The following is a 20,163-nucleotide window of genomic DNA, read 5'->3' as shown; positions in this document are numbered from 1 at the left end:
CTCTCCCCTCGCCGCGCGCGCTCTCTCCTTCCCGCGCGCGCTCTCTTCTCCCCGCGCGCGCGCTCTCTCTCTCCCCGCGCGCGCTCTCTCTCTCCCCCGCGCGCGCTCTCTCTCTTCCCCCAGCGCGCGCTCTCTCTCTCCTCCCGGCGCGCGCTCTCTCTCTCCCCGCGCGCGCTCTCTCTCTCCCCGCTGCCGCGCTCTCTCTCTCCCCGCTGATGCGCGCGCTCTCTCTCTCCCCGCAGCGCGGCTCTCTCTCTCTCCCCGTCTGCGCGCTCTCTCTCTCCGCCGCGCGCGCTCTCTCTCTCTCCCAGCTGCGCGCGCTCTCTCTCTGCTCCCTCGCGCGCGCTCTCTCTCTCCCCTCGTCGCGCGCTCTCTCTCTCTCCCCGCGCGCGCTCTCTCTCTCCCCGCTGCGCGCGCTCTCTCTCTCCCCGCGCGCGCTCTCTCTCTCCCCGCGCGCGCTCTCTCTCTCCCCGCGCGCGCTCTCTCTCTCTCCCCGCGCGCTCTCTCTCTCTCCCCGCGCTGCTCTCTCCTCCTCCCCGCGCGCGCTCTCTCCCTCTCCCCGCGCGCTCTCTCCTCTCCCCGCGCGCTCTCCCTCTCCCCGCTGCGCTCTCTCCCTCCCCGCGCGCTCTCTCTCTCCCCGCGCGCTCTCTCTCTCCCAGCGCGCTCTCTCTCTCCCCTGCGCGCTCTCTCTCTCTCCCTCGCGCTCTCTCTCTCCCCGCGCGCTCTCTCTCTCTCCCCGCGCGCTCTCTCTCTCCCCGCGCTCTCTCTCTCTCCCCGCGCTCTCTCTCTCTCCCCGCGCTCTCTCTCTCTCCCCAGCTCTCTCTCTCTCTCCCGCGCTCTCTCTCTCTCTCTCCCCTGCGCTCTCTCTCTCTCTCCCCGCAGCGCTCTCTCTCTCCCGCGCTCTCTCTCTCTCCCCGCGCTCTCTCTCTCACCCGCGCTCTCTCTCTCTCCCCGCGCTCTCATCTCTCTCCCCCGCGCTCTCTCTCTCCTCCCCGCGCTCTCTCTCTCTCTCCCCGCGCTCTCTCTCTCTCCCCGCGCTCTCTCTCTCTCCCGCGCTCTCTCTCTCTCCCCGCGCTCTCTCTCTCCCCGCGCTCTCTCTCTCTCCCCGCGCGCTCTCTCTCTCCCCGCGCTCTCTCTCTCCCCGCGCTCTCTCTCTCTCTCCCGCGCTCTCTCTCTCTCCCGCGCGCTCTCTCTCTCCCGCGCTCTCTCTCTCCCCGCGCGCTCTCTCTCTCCCCGCGCGCTCTCTCTCTCCCCGCGCGCTCTCTCTCTCCCCGCGCGCTCTCTCTCTCCCGCCGCGCTCTCTCTCTCCCGCGCGCTCTCTCTCTCCCCGCGGCGCTCTCTCCTCTCCCCGCGCGCTCTCTCTCTCCCCGCGCGCTCTCTCTCTCCCCGCGCGCTCTCTCTCTCCCCCGCGCGCTCTCTCTCTCCCCGCGCGCGCTCTCTCTCCCCGCGCGCAGCTCTCTCTCCCGCGCGCGCTCTCTCTCCCCGCGCGCGCTCTCTCTCCCCGCGCGCTCTCTCTCTCCCGCGCGCTCTCTCTCTCCCCGGCGCTCTCTCTCTCCCCGCGCGCTCTCTCTCTCCCCGCGCGCGCTCTCTCTCACCGCGCGCTCTCTCTCCCCGCGCGCTCTCTCTCTCCCCGCGCGCTCTCTCTCTCCTCCCCGCGCGCTCTCTCTCTCCCGCGCGCTCTCTCTCTCCCCGCGCGCTCTCTCTCTCCCCGCGCGCTCTCTCTCTCCCGCGCGCGCGCTCTCTCTCCCCGCGCGCTCTCTCTCTCCCCGCGCGCACTCTCTCTCTCCCCGCGCGCTCTCTCTCTCCCCGCGCGCTCTCTCTCTCCCCGCGCGCTCTCTCTCTCCCCGCGCGCTCTCTCTCTCTCCCCGCGTGCTCTCTCTCTCTCCCCGCGCGCTCTCTCTCCCGCGCGCTCTCTCTCTCCCCGCGCGCTCTCTCTCTCTCCCCGCGCGCTCTCTCTCTCTCCCCGCGCGCTCTCTCTCTCTCCCCGCGCGCTCTCTCTCTCTCCCCGCGCGCTCTCTCTCTCTCCCCGCGCGCTCTCTCTCTCTCCCCGCGCGCTCTCTCTCTCTCCCGCGCGCTCTCTCTCTCTCTCCCCGCGCGCTCTCTCTCTCTCCCCGCGCGCTCTCTCTCTCTCCCCGCGCGCTCTCTCTCTCTCCCCGCGCGCTCTCTCTCTCTCCCCGCGCGCTCTCTCTCTCTCCCCGCGCGCTCTCTCTCTCCCCGCGCGCTCTCTCTCTCTCCCCGCGCGCCGCTCTCTCTCTCCCCGCGCGCGCTCTCTCTCTCCCCGCGCGCGCTCTCTCTCTCCCCGCGCGCTCTCTCTCTCCCCGCGCGCTCTCTCTCTCTCCCCGCGCGCTTCTCTCTCTCTCCCCGCGCGCTCTCTCTCTCTCCCCGCGCGCTCTCTCTCTCTCCCCGCGCGCTCTCTCTCTCTCCCCGCGCGCTCTCTCTCTCTCCCCGCGCGCTCCTCTCTCTCCCCCGCGCCCTCTCTCTCTCCCCGCGCCCTCTCTCTCTCCCCGCGCGCTCTCTCTCTCTCCCCGCGCGCTCTCTCTCTCTCCCCGCGCGCTCTCTCTCTCTCCCCGCGCGCTCTCTCTCTCTCCCCGCGCGCTCTCTCTCTCTCCCCCCGCGCTCTCTCTCTCCCCCCCGCGCGCTCTCTCTCCCCCCGCGCTCTCTCTCTCCCCCCGCGCTCTCTCTCTCCCCCCGCGCTCTCTCTCTCCCCCGCGCTCTCTCTCTCTCCCCGCGCTCTCTCTCTCTCCCCGCGCTCTCTCTCTCTCCCCGCGCTCTCTCTCTCTCCCCGCGCTCTCTCTCCACCCCCGCGCTCTCTCTCTCCACCCCCGCGCTCTCTCTCTCCACCCCCGCGCTCTCTCTCTCCACCCCCGCGTTCTCTCTCCCCCGCGCTCTCTCTCTCCCCCGCGTGCTCTCTCTCTCCCCCCGCGCTCTCTCTCTCCTCCCGCGCTCTCTCTCTCCCCCCCGCGCTCTCTCTCTCCCCCGCGCTCTCCCTCTCCCCCCGCGCTCTCTCTCTCCCCCCGCGCGCTCTCTCTCCCCCCGCGCGCTCTCTCTCCCCCCGCGCGCTCTCTCTCCCCCCGCGCTCTCTCTCTCTCCCCCCCCCGCGCTCTCTCTCTCTCCCCCCGCGCTCTCTCTCTCCCCCCGCGCTCTCTCTCTCCCCCCGCGCTCTCTCTCTCCCCCCGCGCTCTCTCTCTCCCCCCGCGCTCTCTCTCTCCCCCCGCGCTCTCTCTCTCCCCCCGCGCTCTCTCTCTCCCCCCGCGCTCTCTCTCCCCCCCACGCTCTCTGTCTCCCCCCGGGCTGTCTCTCCCCCCGCTCTCTCTCTCTCTCTCTCTCTCCTCGCTCCGCGCGCTCTCTCTCTCTCCGCGCTCTCTCTCTCTCTCCTCTCTCCGCTCTCTCTCTCTCAGCTGTCTCTCTCTCCCCGCGCGCTCTCTCTCTCTCTCTCTCCGTGCTCTCTCTTTCTCTATCCCCGCACACTCTCTCTCCCTCCCTTCGCTCGGTCTCTCTCTCCCCGCGCGCTCTCTCTCTCTCTCCGCGCTCTCTCTCTCTCTCCCCGCGCGCTCTCTCTCCCCGCGCTCTCTCTCTCTCCCCGCGCTCTCTCTCTCCCTCCCCGCGCTCTCTCTCTCCCCGCGCGCTCTCTCTCTCTCCCTTCGCGCGCTCTCCTCCCCGCGCGCTCTCGCTCTCTCTCTCAGCGCTCCCTCTCTCACCGCGCTCTCTCTCCCTCTCCGCGCTCTCTCTCTCTCTCCCGCGCTCTCTCTCTCTCCGCGCTCTCTCTCTCCGCGCTCTTTCTCTCTCTCTCTCTCCGCGCTCTTTCTCTCTCTCTCTCCCCGCGCTCTCTCTCTCCCTCCCCCGCGCTCTCTCTCTCCCCGCGCGCTCTCTCTCTCTCCCTTCGCGCGCTCTCCTCCCCGCGCGCGCTCGCTCTCTCTCTCAGCGCTCCCTCTCTCTCCGCGCTCTCTCTCCCTCTCCGCGCTCTCTCTCTCTCTCCGCGCTCTCTCTCTCTCCGCGCTCTCTCTCTCCGCGCTCTTTCTCTCTCTCTCCGCGCTCTTTCTCTCTCTCTCTCTTCGCGCTCTCTCTCTCTCTCGCCGCACGCGCTCTCTCTCTCCCCGCTCTCTCTCTCTCCCCGCTCTCTCTCTCTCCCTTCGCTCTCTCTCGCTCTCCCCGCGCGCTCTCGCTCTCTCGCTCCGCGCTCACTCTCTTCTCCGCGCTCTCTCCGCACTCTCTCTCTCCGCGCTCTCTCTCTCTCCGCGCTCTATTTCTCTCTCTCTCCGCGCGCTCTCTCTCCGCGCGCTCTCTCTCTCCCCGCTCTCTTTCTCTCTCTCTCTCCGCGCTCTCTCTCTCTCTCCGCGCTCTGTTCTCCACGCTCTCTCTCTCTCCGCGCTCTATTTCTCTCTCTCTCCGCGTGCTCTCTCTCCCCGCTCTCTCTGTCTCCCCGCTCTCTCTCTCTCCCCGTGCGCTCTCTCTCCCCGCTCTCTCTCCCCGCTCTCTCTCCCCGCTCTCTTTCTCTCTCTCTCCGCGCTCTCTTTCTCTCTCTCTCTCCCCGCTCTCTCTCTCCCCGCGCTCTTTCTCTCTCTCCCCGCGCTCTCGCTCTCTCTCCGCGCTCTCTTCTCTCTCTCTCTCCGCTCTCTCCCTCCCCGCGCTCTTTCTCTCTCTCCCCGCGCTCTTTCTCTCTCTCCCCGCGCTCTCTCTCTCTCTCCCCGCGCTCTCTCTCTCTCTCCCCGCGCTCTCTCTCTCTCCCCGCGCTCTCTCTCTCCCCGCGCTCTCTCTCTCTCCCCGCGCGCTCTCTCTCTCCCCGCGCTCTCTCTCTCTCCCCGCGCTCTCTCTGTCTCCCCGCGCTCTCTCTCTCTCTCTCTCTCCCCGTGCTCTCTCTCTCTCTCCCCGCGCGCTCTCTCTCTCCCCGCGCGCTCTCTCTCTCCCCCCCTCTCCCCGCGCTCTCTGTCTCTCTCCCCGCGCTCTCTCTCTCTCTCTCTCTCCCCGTGCTCTCTCTCTCTCTCCCCGCGCTCTCTCTCTCTCCCTGCGCGCTCTCTCTCTCCCCCCCTCTCCCCGCACGCTCTCTCTCTCCCCACGCGCTCTCTCTCTCTCTCCCCCCCCTCTCTCTCCCCGCGCTCTCTCTCTCTCTCCCCCCCTCTCTCTCTCCCCGCGCGCTCTCTCTCCCCGTGCTCTCTCTCTCTCTCCCCGCGCTCTCTCTGTCTCTCTCCCCGCGCTCTCTCTCTCTCTCTCTCTCTCTCCCCGTGCTCTCTCTCTCTCCCCGCGCTCTCTCTCTCTCCCCGCACGCTCTCTCTCTCTCCCCGCGCGCTCTCTCCCTCTCTCCCCGCGCTCTCTCTCTCTCTCCCCCCCTCTCTCTCTCCCCGCGCTCTCTCTCTCTCCCCGCGCTCTCTCTCTCTCTCTCCCCCCTCTCTCTCTCCCCGTGCTCTCTCTCTCTCCCCACGCTCTCTCTCTCTCTCTCTCTCTCTCTCCCCGTGCTCTCTCTCTCTCCCCGCGCTCTCTCTCTCCGCTCTCTCTAACCATTGATCAATATATATCTCTTCACATGTCTTGTATTTATTTATTACTCAGTGAATTAATGTAATTATTTATATATTTGCTGACACATTTGCTTGCTGAAACACTAACTTTGCTGTTTCTGTTTATTTGTTGATTGAAGTGCTGATGAGCAGATTGGTTTGTTTTTTTCCTTTCTGTGTTTATTTTTTTCACCGATAGATTTATCCTGTTATTGTTTGCCAACCTCTGGTAGTTTCAATAACCTGGCTTATTTGTGTCCGGACCTTTTAAAGGCGGCAGAATTAACGATGTTCAAAGGTGTAACACGATAGAACAATAAAGGAGCCCTCTGGGGAATAGAGGGGCAATGAGAAAGAAAGACTTGCATTTCTATAGCGCCTTTCACAACCTCAGGACATCCCAAAGCGCTTTACAGCCAATTAAGTATTTTATGAAGTGCCGCATATCTACGAAATCCAATGAAGTGTAGTCATGAAATGTAGGAAAGGTGGCAGCCAGTTTGCACACAGCAAGATCCCACAAACAGCAATGTGATAAAGAGCAGATAATCCATTTTTTTATAGTGATGTTGATCGAGGAATCAATATTGTCCACAACTTCCCTGCTGTTCTTCAAAGTAGTGCCACGGGATCTGTTATGTGCCTGAGATGGGGCCTTGGTTTAACGTCTCATCTGAAATGCAGCACGTCCGACAGTGCAGCGCTCCCTCAGTACTGCCCCTCCGACAGTGCAGCGCTCCCTCAGTACTGCCCCTCCGACAGTGCAGCGCTCCCTCAGTACTGCCCCTCCGACAGTGCAGCGCTCCCTCAGTACTGTCCCTCCGACAGTGCGGCGCTCCCTCAGTACTGCACGTCCAACAGTGCAGCGCTCCCTCAGTACTGCCCCTCCGACAGTGCAGCGCTCCCTCAGTACTGTCCCTCCGACAGTGCAGGTCTCCCTCAGTACTGCCCCTCCGACAGTGCGGCGCTCCCTCAGTACTGCCCCTCCGACAGTGCGGCGCTCCCTCAGTACCGCCCCTCCGACAGTGCCGCGCTCCCTCAGTACTGCCCCTCCGACAGTGCCGCGCTCCCACAGTACTGCCCCTCCGACAGTGCGGCGCTCCCTCAGTACTGCCCCTCCGACAGTGCAGCGCTCCCTCAGTACTGCCCCTCCGACAGTGCAGCGCTCCCTCAGTACTGTCCCTCCGACAGTGTCGCGCTCCCTCAGTACTGCCCCTCCGACAGTGCAGCGCTCCCTCAGTACTGCCCCTCCGACAGTACAGCGCTCGCTCAGTACAGCCCCTCCGACAGTGCAGCGCTCCCTCAGTACTGCCCCTCCGACAGTGCAGCGCTCCCTCAGTACTGCCCCTCCGACAGTGCGGCGCTCCCTCAGTACTGCCCCTGCGACAGTGCCGCGCTCCCTCAGTACTGCCCCTCCGACAGTGCAGCGCTCCCTCAGTACTGCCCTCCGACAGTGCCGCGCTCCCTCAGTACTGCCCCTCCGACAGTGCATCACTCCCTCAGTACTGCCCCTCCGACAGTGCAGCACTCCCTCAGTACTGCCCCTCCGACAGTGCAGCGCTCCCTCAGTACAGCCCCTCCGACAGTGCAGCGCTCCCTCAGTACTGCCCCTCCGACAGTGCAGCGCTCCCTCAGTACTGCCCCTCCGACAGTGCAGCGCTCCCTCAGTACAGCCCCTCCGACAGTGCAGCGCTCCCTCAGTACTGTCCCTCCGACAGTGCTGCACTCCTTCAGAACTGCCCCTCCGACAGTGCGGCGCTCCCTCAGTACTGCCCCTCCGACAGTGCAGCGCTCCCTCAGTACAGCCCCTCCGACAGTGCAGCGCTCCCTCAGTACTGCCCCTCCGACAGTGCAGCGCTCCCTCAGTACTGCCCCTCCGACAGTGCAGCGCTCCCTCAGTACAGCCCCTCCGACAGTGCAGCACTCCCTCAGTACTGTCCCTCCGACAGTGCCGCTCTCCCTCAGAACTGCCCCTCCGACAGTGCAGCTCCCTCAGTACTGCCCCTCCGACAGTGCAGCGCTCCCTCAGTACTGCCCCTCCGACAGTGCGGCGCTCCCTCAGTACTGCCCCTCCGACAGTGCGGCGCTCCCTCAGTACTGCCCCTCCGACAGTGCAGCGCTCCCTCAGTACTGTCCCTCCGACAGTGCCGCGCTCCCTCAGAACTGCTCCTCCGACAGTGCGGCGCTCCCTCAGTACTGCCCCTCCGACAGTGCAGCACTCCCTCAGTACTGACCCTCCGACAGTGCGGCGCTCCCTCAGTACTGTCCCTCCGACAGTGCGGCGCTCCCTCAGTACTGTCCCTCCGACAGTGCAGCCCTCCCTCAGTACTGCCCCTCCGACAGTGCGGCGCTCCCTCAGTACTGCCCCTCCGACAGTGCAGCGCTCCCTCAGTACTGCCCCTCCGACAGTGCAGCACTCCCTCAGTACTGCCCCTCCGACAGTGCGGCGCTCCCTCGGTACTGCCCCCTCCGACACGGTGGCATAGTGGTTAGCACTGTTGCCTCACTGCGCCAGGGACCCGGGTTCGAATCCGGCCTCGGGCGACTGTCTGTGTGGAGTTTGCACATTCTCCCCGTGTTTGCGTGGGTTTCCTCCGGGTGCTCCGGTTTCCTCCCACAGTCCAAAGATGTGCGGGTTAGGTTGATTGGCTATGATAAATTGACCCTTAGTGTTAGGGGGATTAAATACATGGGGTTACGGGGATAGGGTGGGATATGTGTTGGTGTAGGGGTTACGGGAATCGGGTGGGATATGTGTCGGTGCAGGCTCGATGGGCCGAAATGGCCTCTATCTGCACTGTGGGGTTTCTGTGATTCTGTGATTTCTGTGATTCTGTGACAGTGCAGCACTCCCTCAGTACTGCCCCTCCGACAGTGCAGCACTCCCTCAGTACTGCCCCCTCCGACAGTGCAGCACTCCCTCAGTACTGCCCCTCCGACAGTGCAGCACTCCCTCAGTACTGACCCTCCGACAGTGCGGCGCTCCCTCAGTACTGCCCCTCCGACAGTGCAGCACTCCCTCAGTACTGACCCTCCGACAGTGCGGCGCTCCCTCGGTACTGCAGTGGAATGTCAGACTAGATTTTTTGCTGAAGTCTCTGGAGTGGGATTTGAACCCACAACCTTCTGACTTACAGGCTGGAGTACTACTGAGGCACAACTGACACTGGCAGCGTAAAGGAGCTGGGGAATCGAGTGATAGTGTAAGGGACGCATCTTGGAATAGGGAAATTAGTTAATTGGATGTCTGGGAAATACAAAGACATGCAATAAGAGATCCATAAGTCAGAGCAATCAATGCAAGGACAGCCATCCTGCGTTTGTTCCCCTCCGATAATTTGTCCGTTCACCCCCTGTGCATACTGTGATTCGAATGAATGTTTGTCACAAGAAGTAACGAACGTCGCTAATCCTCAAAGTTGGAGAGTTATTGAATTAGAGAAGCTGGGATTGTTCTCCTTAGGGCAGAGAAGGTTAAGGGGAGATTGACCAGAATGGTACCAGGGGATGAGGGACTTCAGTTATGTGGAGAGACTGGAGAAGCTGGGATTGTTCTCCTTAGAGCAGAGAAGGTTAAGGGGAGATTGACCAGGATGGTACCAGGGATGAGGGACTTCAGTTATGTGGAGAGACTGGAGAAGCTGGGATTGTTCTCCTTAGAGCAGAGAAGGTTAAGGGGAGATTGACCAGAATGGCACCGGGGATGAGGGACTTCAGTTACGTGGAGAGACTGGAGAAGCTGGGGTTGTTCTCCTTCGAGCAGAGAAGGTTAAGGGGAGATTGACCAGAATGGTACCAGGGATGAGGGACTTCAGTTACGTGGAGAGACTGGGGAAGCTGGGATTGTTCTCCTTGGAGCAGAGAAGGTTAAAGGGAGATTTAATAGAGGTGTTCAAAATCATGAATAATTTTGATAGAGTAAATACGGAAAAACTGTTCCCAGTGGCAGGAGGGTCGGTAACCCGAGGTCACAGATTTAAGGTGATTGGAAAGAGAACCAGAGGGGGAGATGAGGAAATGTTTTTACACAGCGAGTTGTTGTGATCTGGAACGCGCTGCCTGAAAGGGCGGTGGAAGCAGATTCAATAGTAACTTTCAAAAGGGGAATTGGATAAGTACTTGCAGGGGAAGAATTTGCAGGGCTATGTGGGAAGATCAAGGGGGACTAATTGAATAGCTCTTTCAAAGAGGCTCGATGGGCCGAATGGCCTCCTTCTGTGCTGTAGGGTTCCAAGCAGCCAATCAGCTCCACTTGATCCCGTCGCGCAGTCACAGAACATGTCTGAATTCTGATTGGATGCAAGCGTGATTCCATATCCATTCGTATCTCGCAATTGCTGTTGCAGCTATCCCGGAATCGGAGAAGAGCCTGGAGCGGTCGCTTCTGGATGTCCTGTATCAGACCGTGACCAACGTCTCCAACGAGCCGGACCCCAGGGTCTTCATTGCCCTGCGCTTGGCGCGATATCACCAGCCGGGAGTTGAAAACCAACTGTTTCAACGCCTGGTTCAAACTCTGCTCAGGGACACCCGAGAAGGTTGGTTGTGTATTGTCGATGTTTGTGGGGGGGGCGCGTCTTTGCTTTTGAGGGGGGGTGACGTAAGAAAACTACCAGGCATTTGGTCTGAGTATTAAACAAGGCTTTAATCAACTGTTTTTCAACATGGAGATCTTGTTGTGTCCTTCACTAGTTCCTGTTAAAGAATGGCCCGAGCAAGCTGGGCCCATGCCCGAGTATTTATACTCTCCCTGGACAGCGCCACCAGCAGGCCGCCCAGTATTATTTCATAAGTCATTTCCCAGGAATGACAAGATTCATGTCAGTGGGTGTGGGTGGTAAAAGGGACGCGAGCGAATTGTCTGCCTGTTCTCTTACATCCGGTTTATGGCACAGGCCATTCGGCCCAACTGGCCCCACGCGAGCCTCCTCCCACCCCTACTTCATCTCGCCCGATCCCCGTATCCTTCTAAGAACAGAACAACATACGAAATAGCAGCAGGAATAGGCCACTCGGCCCCTCGAGCCTGCTCCGCCTTCAATAAGATCAGGGCTGATCTGATCTCGGGCTCAAAGCCACTTCCCCGCCCGCTCCCCATAACCCTTCACTCCCTTATCTTGCAAAAATCTGTCTATCTCCACCTTAAATGTATTCAATGACCCAGCCTCCACCGCTCTCTGGGGCAGAGAATTCCACAGATTTACGACCCTCTGAGAGAAGAAATTCCTCCTCATCTCAGTTCTAAATGGGCGACCCTTTATTCTGAGACTGTACCCCCGAGTTCTAGATTCCTTTCTCCCTCCTGTGTTTATCGAGTTTCCCCTTAAATGCATCGAGTGTAGCCACGGCCTCTCCAACAATGGCTTCTCTTCCCATACAATTACATCAGGAGAGCCCTCAAGGATCCATCCATGCCCCTCTCCCTCCTTATCACCTAGACAATGGGGAAATACATAGGGCAGCATTTTCATTGGGCCGTGGAGGCGGGATTGGAGGCGCGTGGGGGGTTATAATCTCGCAATCAGGGGGCACGAACCCATCCCGCCCCCAACCCGCCTCCATGCCCGTTTCCCAGGAGGCGGGGGCCCGACCTGTGCTGGGACCCGCCTCCCCGAGGCGGGAAGGGGATTAGTGCCAATTAACTGCCTGTTTACAGGTAGTTAACGGGCAGTTTTTAGCCGAATCCCTATTTTTATTGCTGAAGTGCGGGATTCCCGATGGTTCCAAACCGTGCCAAGTTAGCGAGGCAGACCGTCGGGATGAAGGGCTTGGAGGGGTCGAGATGTCCGGTGTTCAGGTGAGTGATGGGTGCATGAGTGCAGAGGTAAGTGTGTTTGGTGTGTGTAAAGTGTTTAAAGAAGTTTAATTACCTTTACTTACCTTTACAGCCTTCCTTCCTTCAGGTCTCGGGAGTCCCTCATCTCACCGGCACAGAAAGCAGAATGGCCGCGAGCTGTCAAAAGTTGCAGCATTCAGCTTTCTGTTCTGGAGAGATCTCTAAATCAGCCTGAGAGGAAGGAATTAACTTGGAGTACAGATTGTCAGTGTTTGACAGCTTCAAAGAGCTGTCAAACGCTGATATTTCATCTGTCAAAAGCTCTTGACAGATGAAATGTCAATCTGTGACGTCACCTGTTGCCGGGTGGCCCTTAATTGGCCCGCTGGGCGGGCTCAACAAGGTCAATCAAGTGAAAATCGAGTGGGTTGGCCACAACGCGATGGAGGCGGGACTACAACCCCAAAAGTTGAAGTCCCGCCTCCTACGTGAAAATCCCGCCCATAGTGTCTGCAGCACATTTGAAAGGCCGTTCGGCCCATCTGCTCCGTGCTGGTGTCTATGCTCCACACGAGCCTCCTCCTGCCCCTCTTCATCTAACCCCATCTATTCCTTTCTCCCTCATGTGCTGATCTAGCTCCCCCTTAAATGTACCTCTGCTGTTCGCCTCACCCACTCCCTGTGGTAGCGAGTTCCACGTTCTCACCACTCTCTGGGTAAAGAAGCTTCTCCTGAATTCTCTGTTGGATTTATTAGTGACGATCTTATATTGATGGCCTCCCCCACAAGTGGACACATCTTCTCTACGTCTACCCTATGACGAACCATTTGATCATTTTAAAGACCTCGATTAGGTCACCCCTCAGCCTTCTCATTTCTACAGAAAAGAGCCCCAGCCTGTTCAATCTTTCATGATAGGAATAACTTCTCAGTTCTGGTATCGTGCTTGGAAATCTTTTCCGTACCTTCACCAGGGCCTCGATATCCTTCCAATAATAGAGAACTGTACCCACTACTCCAAGTGTGATATGGAGACCAGAACTGTACCCACTACTCCAAGTGTGATATGGAGAGCAGAACTGTGCACAGTAACTCCCAGTGTGATATGGAGAGCAGAACTGTGCACAGTAACTCCCAGTGTGATATGGAGACCAGAACTATGCACAGTAACTCCAAGTGTGATATGGAGACCAGAACTGTACCCACTACTCCAAGTGTGATATGGAGACCAGAACTGTGCACAGTAACTCCAAGTGTGATATGGAGACCAGAACTGTGCACAGTAACTCCCAGTGTAATATGGAGACCAGAACTGTGCACAGTAACTCCAAGTGTGATATGGAGACCAGAACTGTGCACAGTAACTCCCAGTGTGATATGGAGACCAGAACTGTGCACAGTAACTCCAAGTGTGATATGGAGACCAGAACTGTGCACAGTAACTCCAAGTGAGATATGGAGACCAGAACTGTGCACAGTAACTCCCAGTGTGATATGGAGACCTGAACTGTGCACAGTAACTCCCAGTGTGATATGGAGACCAGAACTGTGCACAGTAACTCCCAGTGTGATATGGAGACCAGAACTGTGCACAGTAACTCCCAGTGTGATATGGAGACCAGAACTGTGCACAGTAACTCCAAGTGTGATATGGAGACCAGAACTGTGCACAGTAACTCCAAGTGTGATATGGAGACCAGAACTGTGCACAGTAACTCCCAGTGTGATATGGAGACCAGAACTGTGCACAGTAACTCCCAGTGTGATATGGAGACCAGAACTGTGCACAGTAACTCCCAGTGTGATATGGAGACCAGAACTGTGCACAGTAACTCCCAGCGTGATATGGAGACCAGAACTGTGCACAGTAACTCCCAGTGTGATATGGAGACCAGAACTGTGCACAGTAACTCCCAGTGTGATATGGAGACCAGAACTGTGCACAGTAACTCCCAGTGTGATATGGAGACCAGAACTGTGCACAGTAACTCCAAGTGTGATATGGAGACCAGAACAGTGCACAGTAACTCCCAGCGTGATATGGAGACCAGAACTGTGCACAGTAACTCCCAGTGTGATATGGAGACCAGAACTGTGCACAGTAACTCCCAGTGTGATATGGAGACCAGAACTGTGCACAGTAACTCCCAGTGTGATATGGAGACCAGAACTGTGCACAGTAACTCCCAGTGTGATATGGAGACCAGAACTGTGCACAGTAACTCCAAGTGTGATATGGAGACCAGAACTGTGCACAGTAACTCCCAGTGTGATATGGAGACCAGAACTGTGCACAGTAACTCCCAGTGTAATATGGAGACCAGAACTGTGCACAGTAACTCCCAGCGTGATATGGAGACCAGAACTGTGCACAGTAACTCCAAGTGTGATATGGAGACCAGAACTGTGCACAGTAACTCCCAGTGTAATATGGAGACCAGAACTGTGCACAGTAACTCCCAGCGTGATATGGAGACCAGAACAGTGCACAGTAACTCCCAGCGTAATATGGAGACCAGAACTGTGCACAGTAACTCCCAGCGTGATATGGAGACCAGAACTGTGCACAGTAACTCCCAGTGTGATATGGAGACCAGAACTGTGCACAGTAACTCCCAGTGTGATATGGAGACCAGAACTGTGCACTGTAACTGCAAGTGTGATATGGAGACCAGAACTGTGCACAGTAACTCCCAGTGTGATATGGAGACCAGAACTGTGCACAGTAACTCCAAGTGTGATATGGAGACCAGGACTGTACACAGTAACTCCCAGTGTGATATGGAGACCAGAACTGTGCACAGTAACTCCAAGTGTGATATGGAGACCAGAACTGTACACAGTAACTCCAAGTGTGATATGGAGACCAGAACTGTGCACAGTAACTCCCAGTGTGATATGGAGACCAGAACTGTGCACAGTAACTCCAAGTGTGATATGGAGACCAGAACTGTGCACAGTAACTCCCAGTGTGATATGGAGACCAGAACTGTGCACAGTAACTCCCAGTGTGATATGGAGACCAGAACTGTACACAACGCCCTGACGTCACTAATGGGTTCACTCTACTTCTCCTCGCAGGTGAAAATCTGACCTTGTCTGAGATGGCGTTCTACGCGCTCGCCGTGAGGGCGGCATGTGGTAACCCGAGCAACATCAGCAGCGAAGGATCATCCATCAATCTGATCGCCCAGCTCAATACCAAACTGAAGGAGAAAATGAAATACCTGGGCACGTATCCAGCGGGGCCTCTCCCCGCTCTCTCTCTCTTTCTTTATGCTTGTGTTTGTTTTGCAACGTTGCGGGTGTGCAATGTGTATTGTGCTCACGACCGAGAGCGAGAGTCTAACCACCTCCCCTTGACATTCAATGGTAGCACCATCGCCGAAACCCCCACCATCGACATCCTGGGGGTCACCATCGACATCCTGGGGGTCACCACCGACATCCTGGGGGTCACCATCGACATCCTGGGGGTCACCATCGACATCCTGGGGGTCACCATCGACATCCTGGGGGTCACCATGGACATCCTGGGGGTCACCATCAACATCCTGGGGGTCACCATCGACATCCTGGGGGTCACCATTGGCATCCTGGGGGTCACCATTAACATCCTGGGGGTCACCATCGACATCCTGGGGGTCACCATTGACATCCTGGGGGTCACCATTGGCATCCTGGGGGTCACCATTGACATCCTGGGGGTCACCATCAGCATCCTGGGGGTCACCATCGGCATCCTGGGGGTCACCATCGACATCCTGGGGGTCACCATCGACATCCTGGGGGTCACCATTGGCATCCTGGGGGTCACCATTAACATCCTGGGGGTCACCATTGGCATCCTGGGGGTCACCATCGACATCCTGGGGGTCACCATTAACATCCTGGGGGTCACCATTAACATCCTGGGGGTCACCATCGACATCCTGGGGGTCACCATCGACATCCTGGGGGTCACCATCGACATCCTGGGGGTCACCATCGACATCCTGGGGGTCACCATCGACATCCTGGGGGTCACCATTGACATCCTGGGGGTCACCATTAACATCCTGGGGGTCACCATCGACATCCTGGGGGTCACCATTGACCAGAAACTTAAATACAGTGGCTACAAGAGCAGGTCAGAGGCTGGGTATTCTGTGGTGAGTGTCTCTCCTGACTCCCCATCTACAAGGCACAAGTAAGGAGTGTGATGGAATACTCTCCACTTGCCTGGGTGAGTGCAGCTCCAACAACACTCAAGAAGCTCGACACCATCCAGGACAAAGCAGCCCGCTTGATTGGCACCCCATCCACCACCTTAAACATTCACTCCCTCCACCACCAGCGCACCGTGGCTGCAGTGTGTAACATCTACAAGATGCACTGCAGCAACTCGCCAAGGATTCTTCGGCAGCACCTCCCAAACTCGCGACCTCTTCCACCTAGAAGGACAAGGGCAGCAGGTGCATGGGAACACCACCACCTCCAAGTTCCCCTCCGAGTCACACACCATCCTGACTTGGAAATATATCGGCCGATCCTTCATCGTCGCTGGGTCAAAATCTTGGAACTCCCTCCCTAACAGCACTGTGGGAGCACCTTCACCACACGGACTGCAGCGGTTCAAGAAGGCGGCTCACCACCACCTTCTCAAGGGCAATTAGGGATGGGCAATAAATGCTGGCCTTGCCAGCGATGCCCACATCTCATAAGCGAACAAAATACCCGACCCATTGTGACTGCTGTGTGACTTTGTGTGGAATAGTCCAATGCTCTCCTGGCCAGCCTGCCACCTTCCATCCTCCATAAGCTTCAACAATAACAGCAACTTGCATTTATACAGTGCCTTTAATGTAGTGAAACATCCCAAGGCGCTTCACAGGAGCGATTCTCAAACACAACCTGACATCGAGACGTGCTCTAGGAGAGATTAGGACAGGTGAGCAAAGGCCTGGTCACAGAGGTAGTTTTTAAGGAGCCTCTTAAAGGAGGAAAGAGAGGCGGCGAGGTGTAAGGAGGGAATTCCAGAGCTCAGGGCCCAGGCAGCTTAAGGCACGGCCGCTAATGTTGGAGCAATGGAAATCGGGGAGGGGGTGGGGGAGGAAGTTGCTGTCTGCGCTGCAAGAGGCCAGAATTGGAAGAGAGCAGAGACCTGGGTGGTTTGCTAGCTGGAGGAGGTTACAGAGATGGGGAGTGTTGTAGGGCTGGAGCAGGTTACAGAGATAGGGAGGGTTATAGGTGCTGGAGGAGGGTACAGAGATAGGGAGGGTTGTAGGGCTGGAGGAGGTTACAGAGATAGGGAGGGTTGTTGAGGCTGGAGGAGGTTACAGAGATAGGGAGGGTTGTAGGGCTGGAGGAGGTTACAGAGATAGGGAGGGTTGTAGGGCTGGAGGAGGTTACAGAGATAGGGAGGGTTGTTGAGGCTGGAGGAGGTTGCAGAGATAGGGAGGGTTGTTGAGGCTGGAGGAGGTTACAGAGATAGGGAGGGTTGTAGGGCTGGAGGAGGTTACAGAGATAGAGGGTTGTTGAGGCTGGAGGAGGTTACAGAGATAGGGAGGGTTGTAGGGCTGGAGGAGGTTACAGAGATAGGGAGGGTTGTAGGGCTGGAGGAGGTTGCAGAGATAGGGAGGATTGTAGGGCTGGAGGAGGTTACAGAGATAGGGAGGGTTGTAGGGCTGGAGGAGGTTACAGAGATAGGGAGGGTTGTAGGTGCTGGAGGAGGCTACAGAGATAGGGAGGGTTGTAGGGCTGGAGGAGGTTACAGCGATAGGGAGGGTTGTAGAGGCTGGAGGAGGTTACAGAGATAGGGAGGGTTGTAGGGCTGGAGGAGGTTACAGAGATAGGGAGGGTTGTAGGGGCTGGAGGAGGTTACAGAGCTAGGGAGGGTTGTAGGTTCTGCAGGAGGCTACAGAGATGGGGAGGGTTTTAAGGGCTGGAGGAGGTTACAGAGATGCGGATGGTTGTAGGGACTGGAGGAGGTTACATAGATAGGGAGGGTTGTAGGGGCTGGAGGAGGTTACAGAGATAGGGATGGTTGTAGAGCTGGAGGAGGTTACAGAGATAGAGGTTTGTAGGACTGGAGGAGGTTACAGAGATAGGGAGGGTTGTAGGGCTAGAGGAGGTTACAGAGAAGTGGAGGGTTGTAGGGGCTGGAGGAGGTTACAGAGATAGGGAGGGTTGTACAGACTGGAGGAGGTTACAGAGATAGGGAGGATTGTAGGGGCTGGAGGAGGTTACAGAGCTGGGGAGGGTTGTAGGGCTGGAGGAGGTTACAGAGATAGGGAGGGTTTTAGGGCTGGAGGAGGTTACAGAGATAGGGAGGGTTGTAGGGCTGGAGGAGATTACAGGGTTAGGGAGGTTTGTATGCGCTGGAGGAGTTTACAGAGATAGGGAAGATTGTAGGGGCTGGAGAAGGTTACAGAGATAGGGAGGGTTGTTGCGGCTGGAGGAGGTTACAGAGATAGGGAGGGTTGCAGGGGCTGGAGGAGGTTACAGAGATAGGGAGGGTTGTAGGACTGGAGGTTACAGAGATAGGGAGGGTTGTAGCGGCCGGAGGTTACAGAGATAGGGAGGGTTGTAGGGGCTGGAGGATGTAACAGATAGGGAGGGTTGTAGGGGCTGGAGGAGGTTATAGGGATAGCGAGGATTGCAGGGCTGGATGAGGTTACAGAGATAGGGACGTGTGTAGGGGTTGGAGGAGATTACAGAGCTAGGGCTGGAGTAGATTACAGAGACGGAGGGTTGTAGTGGCTGGAGGAGGTTACAGAGATAGGGTATGTTGTAGGGACTGGAGGAGGTTACAGAGATAGGGAGGGTTGTAGGGGCTGGAGGAGGTTACAGAGATAGGGAGGGTTGTAGGGCTGGAGGTTACAGAGATAGGGAGGGTTGTAGGGGCTGGAGGAGGTTACAGAGATAGGGAGGGTTGTAGGGGCTGCAGGAGGTTGCGGAGATAGGGAGGGTTGTAGGGGCTGGAGGAGGTTGCAGAGATAGGGAGGGTTGTAGGGGCTGGAGGAGGTTACAGAGATAGGGAGGGTTGTAGGGCTGGAGGAGGTTACAGAGATAGGGAGGGTTGTAGCGGCTGGAGGAGGTTACAGAGATAGGGAGGGTTGTAGGGGCTGGAGGAGGTTACAGAGATAGGGAGGGTTGTAGGGGCTGGAGGAGGTTGCAGAGATAGGGAGGGTTGTAGGGGCTGGAGGAGGTTACAGAGATAGGGACGTGTGTAGGGGTTGGAGGAGATTACAGAGCTAGGGCTGGAGTAGATTACAGAGACGGAGGGTTGAAGTGGCTGGAGGAGGTTACAGAGATAGGGTATGTTGTTGGGGCTGGAGGAGGTTACAGAGATAGGGAGGGTTGTAGGGGCTGGAGGAGGTTACAGAGATAGGGAGGGTTGCAGGGCTGGAGGTTACAGAGATAGGGAGGGTTGTAGGGGCTGGAGGAGGTTACAGAGATAGGGAGGGTTGTAGGGGCTGGAGGAGGTTGCGGAGATAGGGAGGGTTGTAGGGGCTGGAGGAGGTTGCAGAGATAGGGAGGGTTGTAGGGGCTGGAGGAGGTTACAGAGATAGGGAGGGTTGTAGGGCTGGAGGAGGTTACAGAGATAGGGAGGGTTGTAGGGGCTGGAGGAGGTTACAGAGATAGGGAGGGTTGTAGGGGCTGGAGGAGGTTGCAGAGATAGGGAGGGTTGTAGGGGCTGGAGGAGGTTGCAGAGATAGGGAGGGTTGTAGGGGCTGGAGGAGGTTACAGAGATAGGGAGGGTTGTAGGGCTGGAGGAGGTTACAGAGATAGGGAGGGTTGTAGGGGCTGGAGGAGGTTACAGAGATAGGGAGGGTTGTAGGGGCTGGAGGACGTTTACAGAGATAGGGAGAGTTGTAGGGGCTGGAGGAGGTTACAGAGATAGGGAGGGTTGTAGGGGCTGGAGGAGGTTGCAGAGATAGGGAGGGTTGTAGGGGCTGGAGGAGGTTACAGAGATAGGGAGGGTTGTAGGGCTGGAGGAGGTTACAGAGATAGGGAGGGTTGCAGGGCTGGAGGTTACAGAGATAGGGAGGGTTGTAGGGGCTGGAGGAGGTTACAGAGATAGGGAGGGTTGCAGGGGCTGGAGGAGGTTGCGGAGATTGGGAGGGTTGTAGGGGCTGGAGGAGGTTACAGAGATAGGGAGGGTTGTAGGGGCTGGAGGGGGTTACAGAGATAGGGAGGGGTGTAGGGGCTGGAGGGGGTTGCAGAGATAGGGAGGGTTGTAGGGGCTGGAGGAGGTTACAGAGATAGGGAGGGTTGTAGGGGCTGGAGGAGGTTACAGAGATAGGGAGGGTTGTGGGGGCTGGAGGAGGTTACAGAGATAGGGAGGGTTGTATGGGCTGGAGGTTACAGAGAAAGGGAGGGTTGTAGGGATGGAGGACGTTACAGAGAAAGGGAGGATTGTAGGGCTGGAGGAGGTTACAGAGATAGGGAGTGTTGTAGGGCTGGAGGAGGTTACAGAGATAGGGAGGGTTGTAGGGGCTGGAGGAGGTTACAGAGATACGGAGGGTTGTATGGCTGGAGGAGGTTACAGAGATAGGGAGGGTTGTAGGGCTGGAGGAGGTTACAGAGATAGGGAGGGTTGTAGGGGCTGGAGGAGGTTGCAGAGATAGGGAGGGTTGTAGGGGCTGGAGGAGGTTACAGAGATAGGGAGGGTTGTAGGGCTGGAGGAGGTTACAGAGATAGGGAGGGTTGCAGGGCTGGAGGTTACAGAGATAGGGAGGGTTGTAGGGGCTGGAGGAGGTTACAGAGATAGGGAGGGTTGCAGGGGCTGGAGGAGGTTGCGGAGATTGGGAGGGTTGTAGGGGCTGGAGGAGGTTACAGAGATAGGGAGGGTTGTAGGGGCTGGAGGGGGTTACAGAGATAGGGAGGGGTGTAGGGGCTGGAGGGGGTTGC

General features: G+C 58.1%; 1 protein-coding gene across 2 annotated transcripts in view; it reads left to right on the top strand.

Moving 5' to 3' along the window:
• The window catches only part of LOC147092120 (uncharacterized), a 95,392-nt gene that overhangs the window by 6,141 nt on the left and 69,088 nt on the right, over positions 1-20,163 (top strand). For both annotated transcript variants that reach the window (XM_085975850.1, XM_085975849.1), the window contains exons 2-3: positions 9,839-10,030; positions 14,350-14,499. In XM_085975850.1, coding sequence (XP_085831976.1) covers positions 9,839-10,030; positions 14,350-14,499 — 342 coding nt within the window. The remainder of the gene's footprint in view (positions 1-9,838; positions 10,031-14,349; positions 14,500-20,163) is intronic.

This window comes from Somniosus microcephalus, unplaced genomic scaffold (genome assembly GCF_052327205.1).
Source record: "Somniosus microcephalus isolate GS21.2 unplaced genomic scaffold, FLI_Smic_1.0 unresolved_chr2, whole genome shotgun sequence".
In the NCBI taxonomy this organism is placed as follows: Eukaryota; Metazoa; Chordata; class Chondrichthyes; order Squaliformes; family Somniosidae; genus Somniosus; species Somniosus microcephalus.
This window is presented reverse-complemented; position numbering and strand designations above follow the sequence as displayed.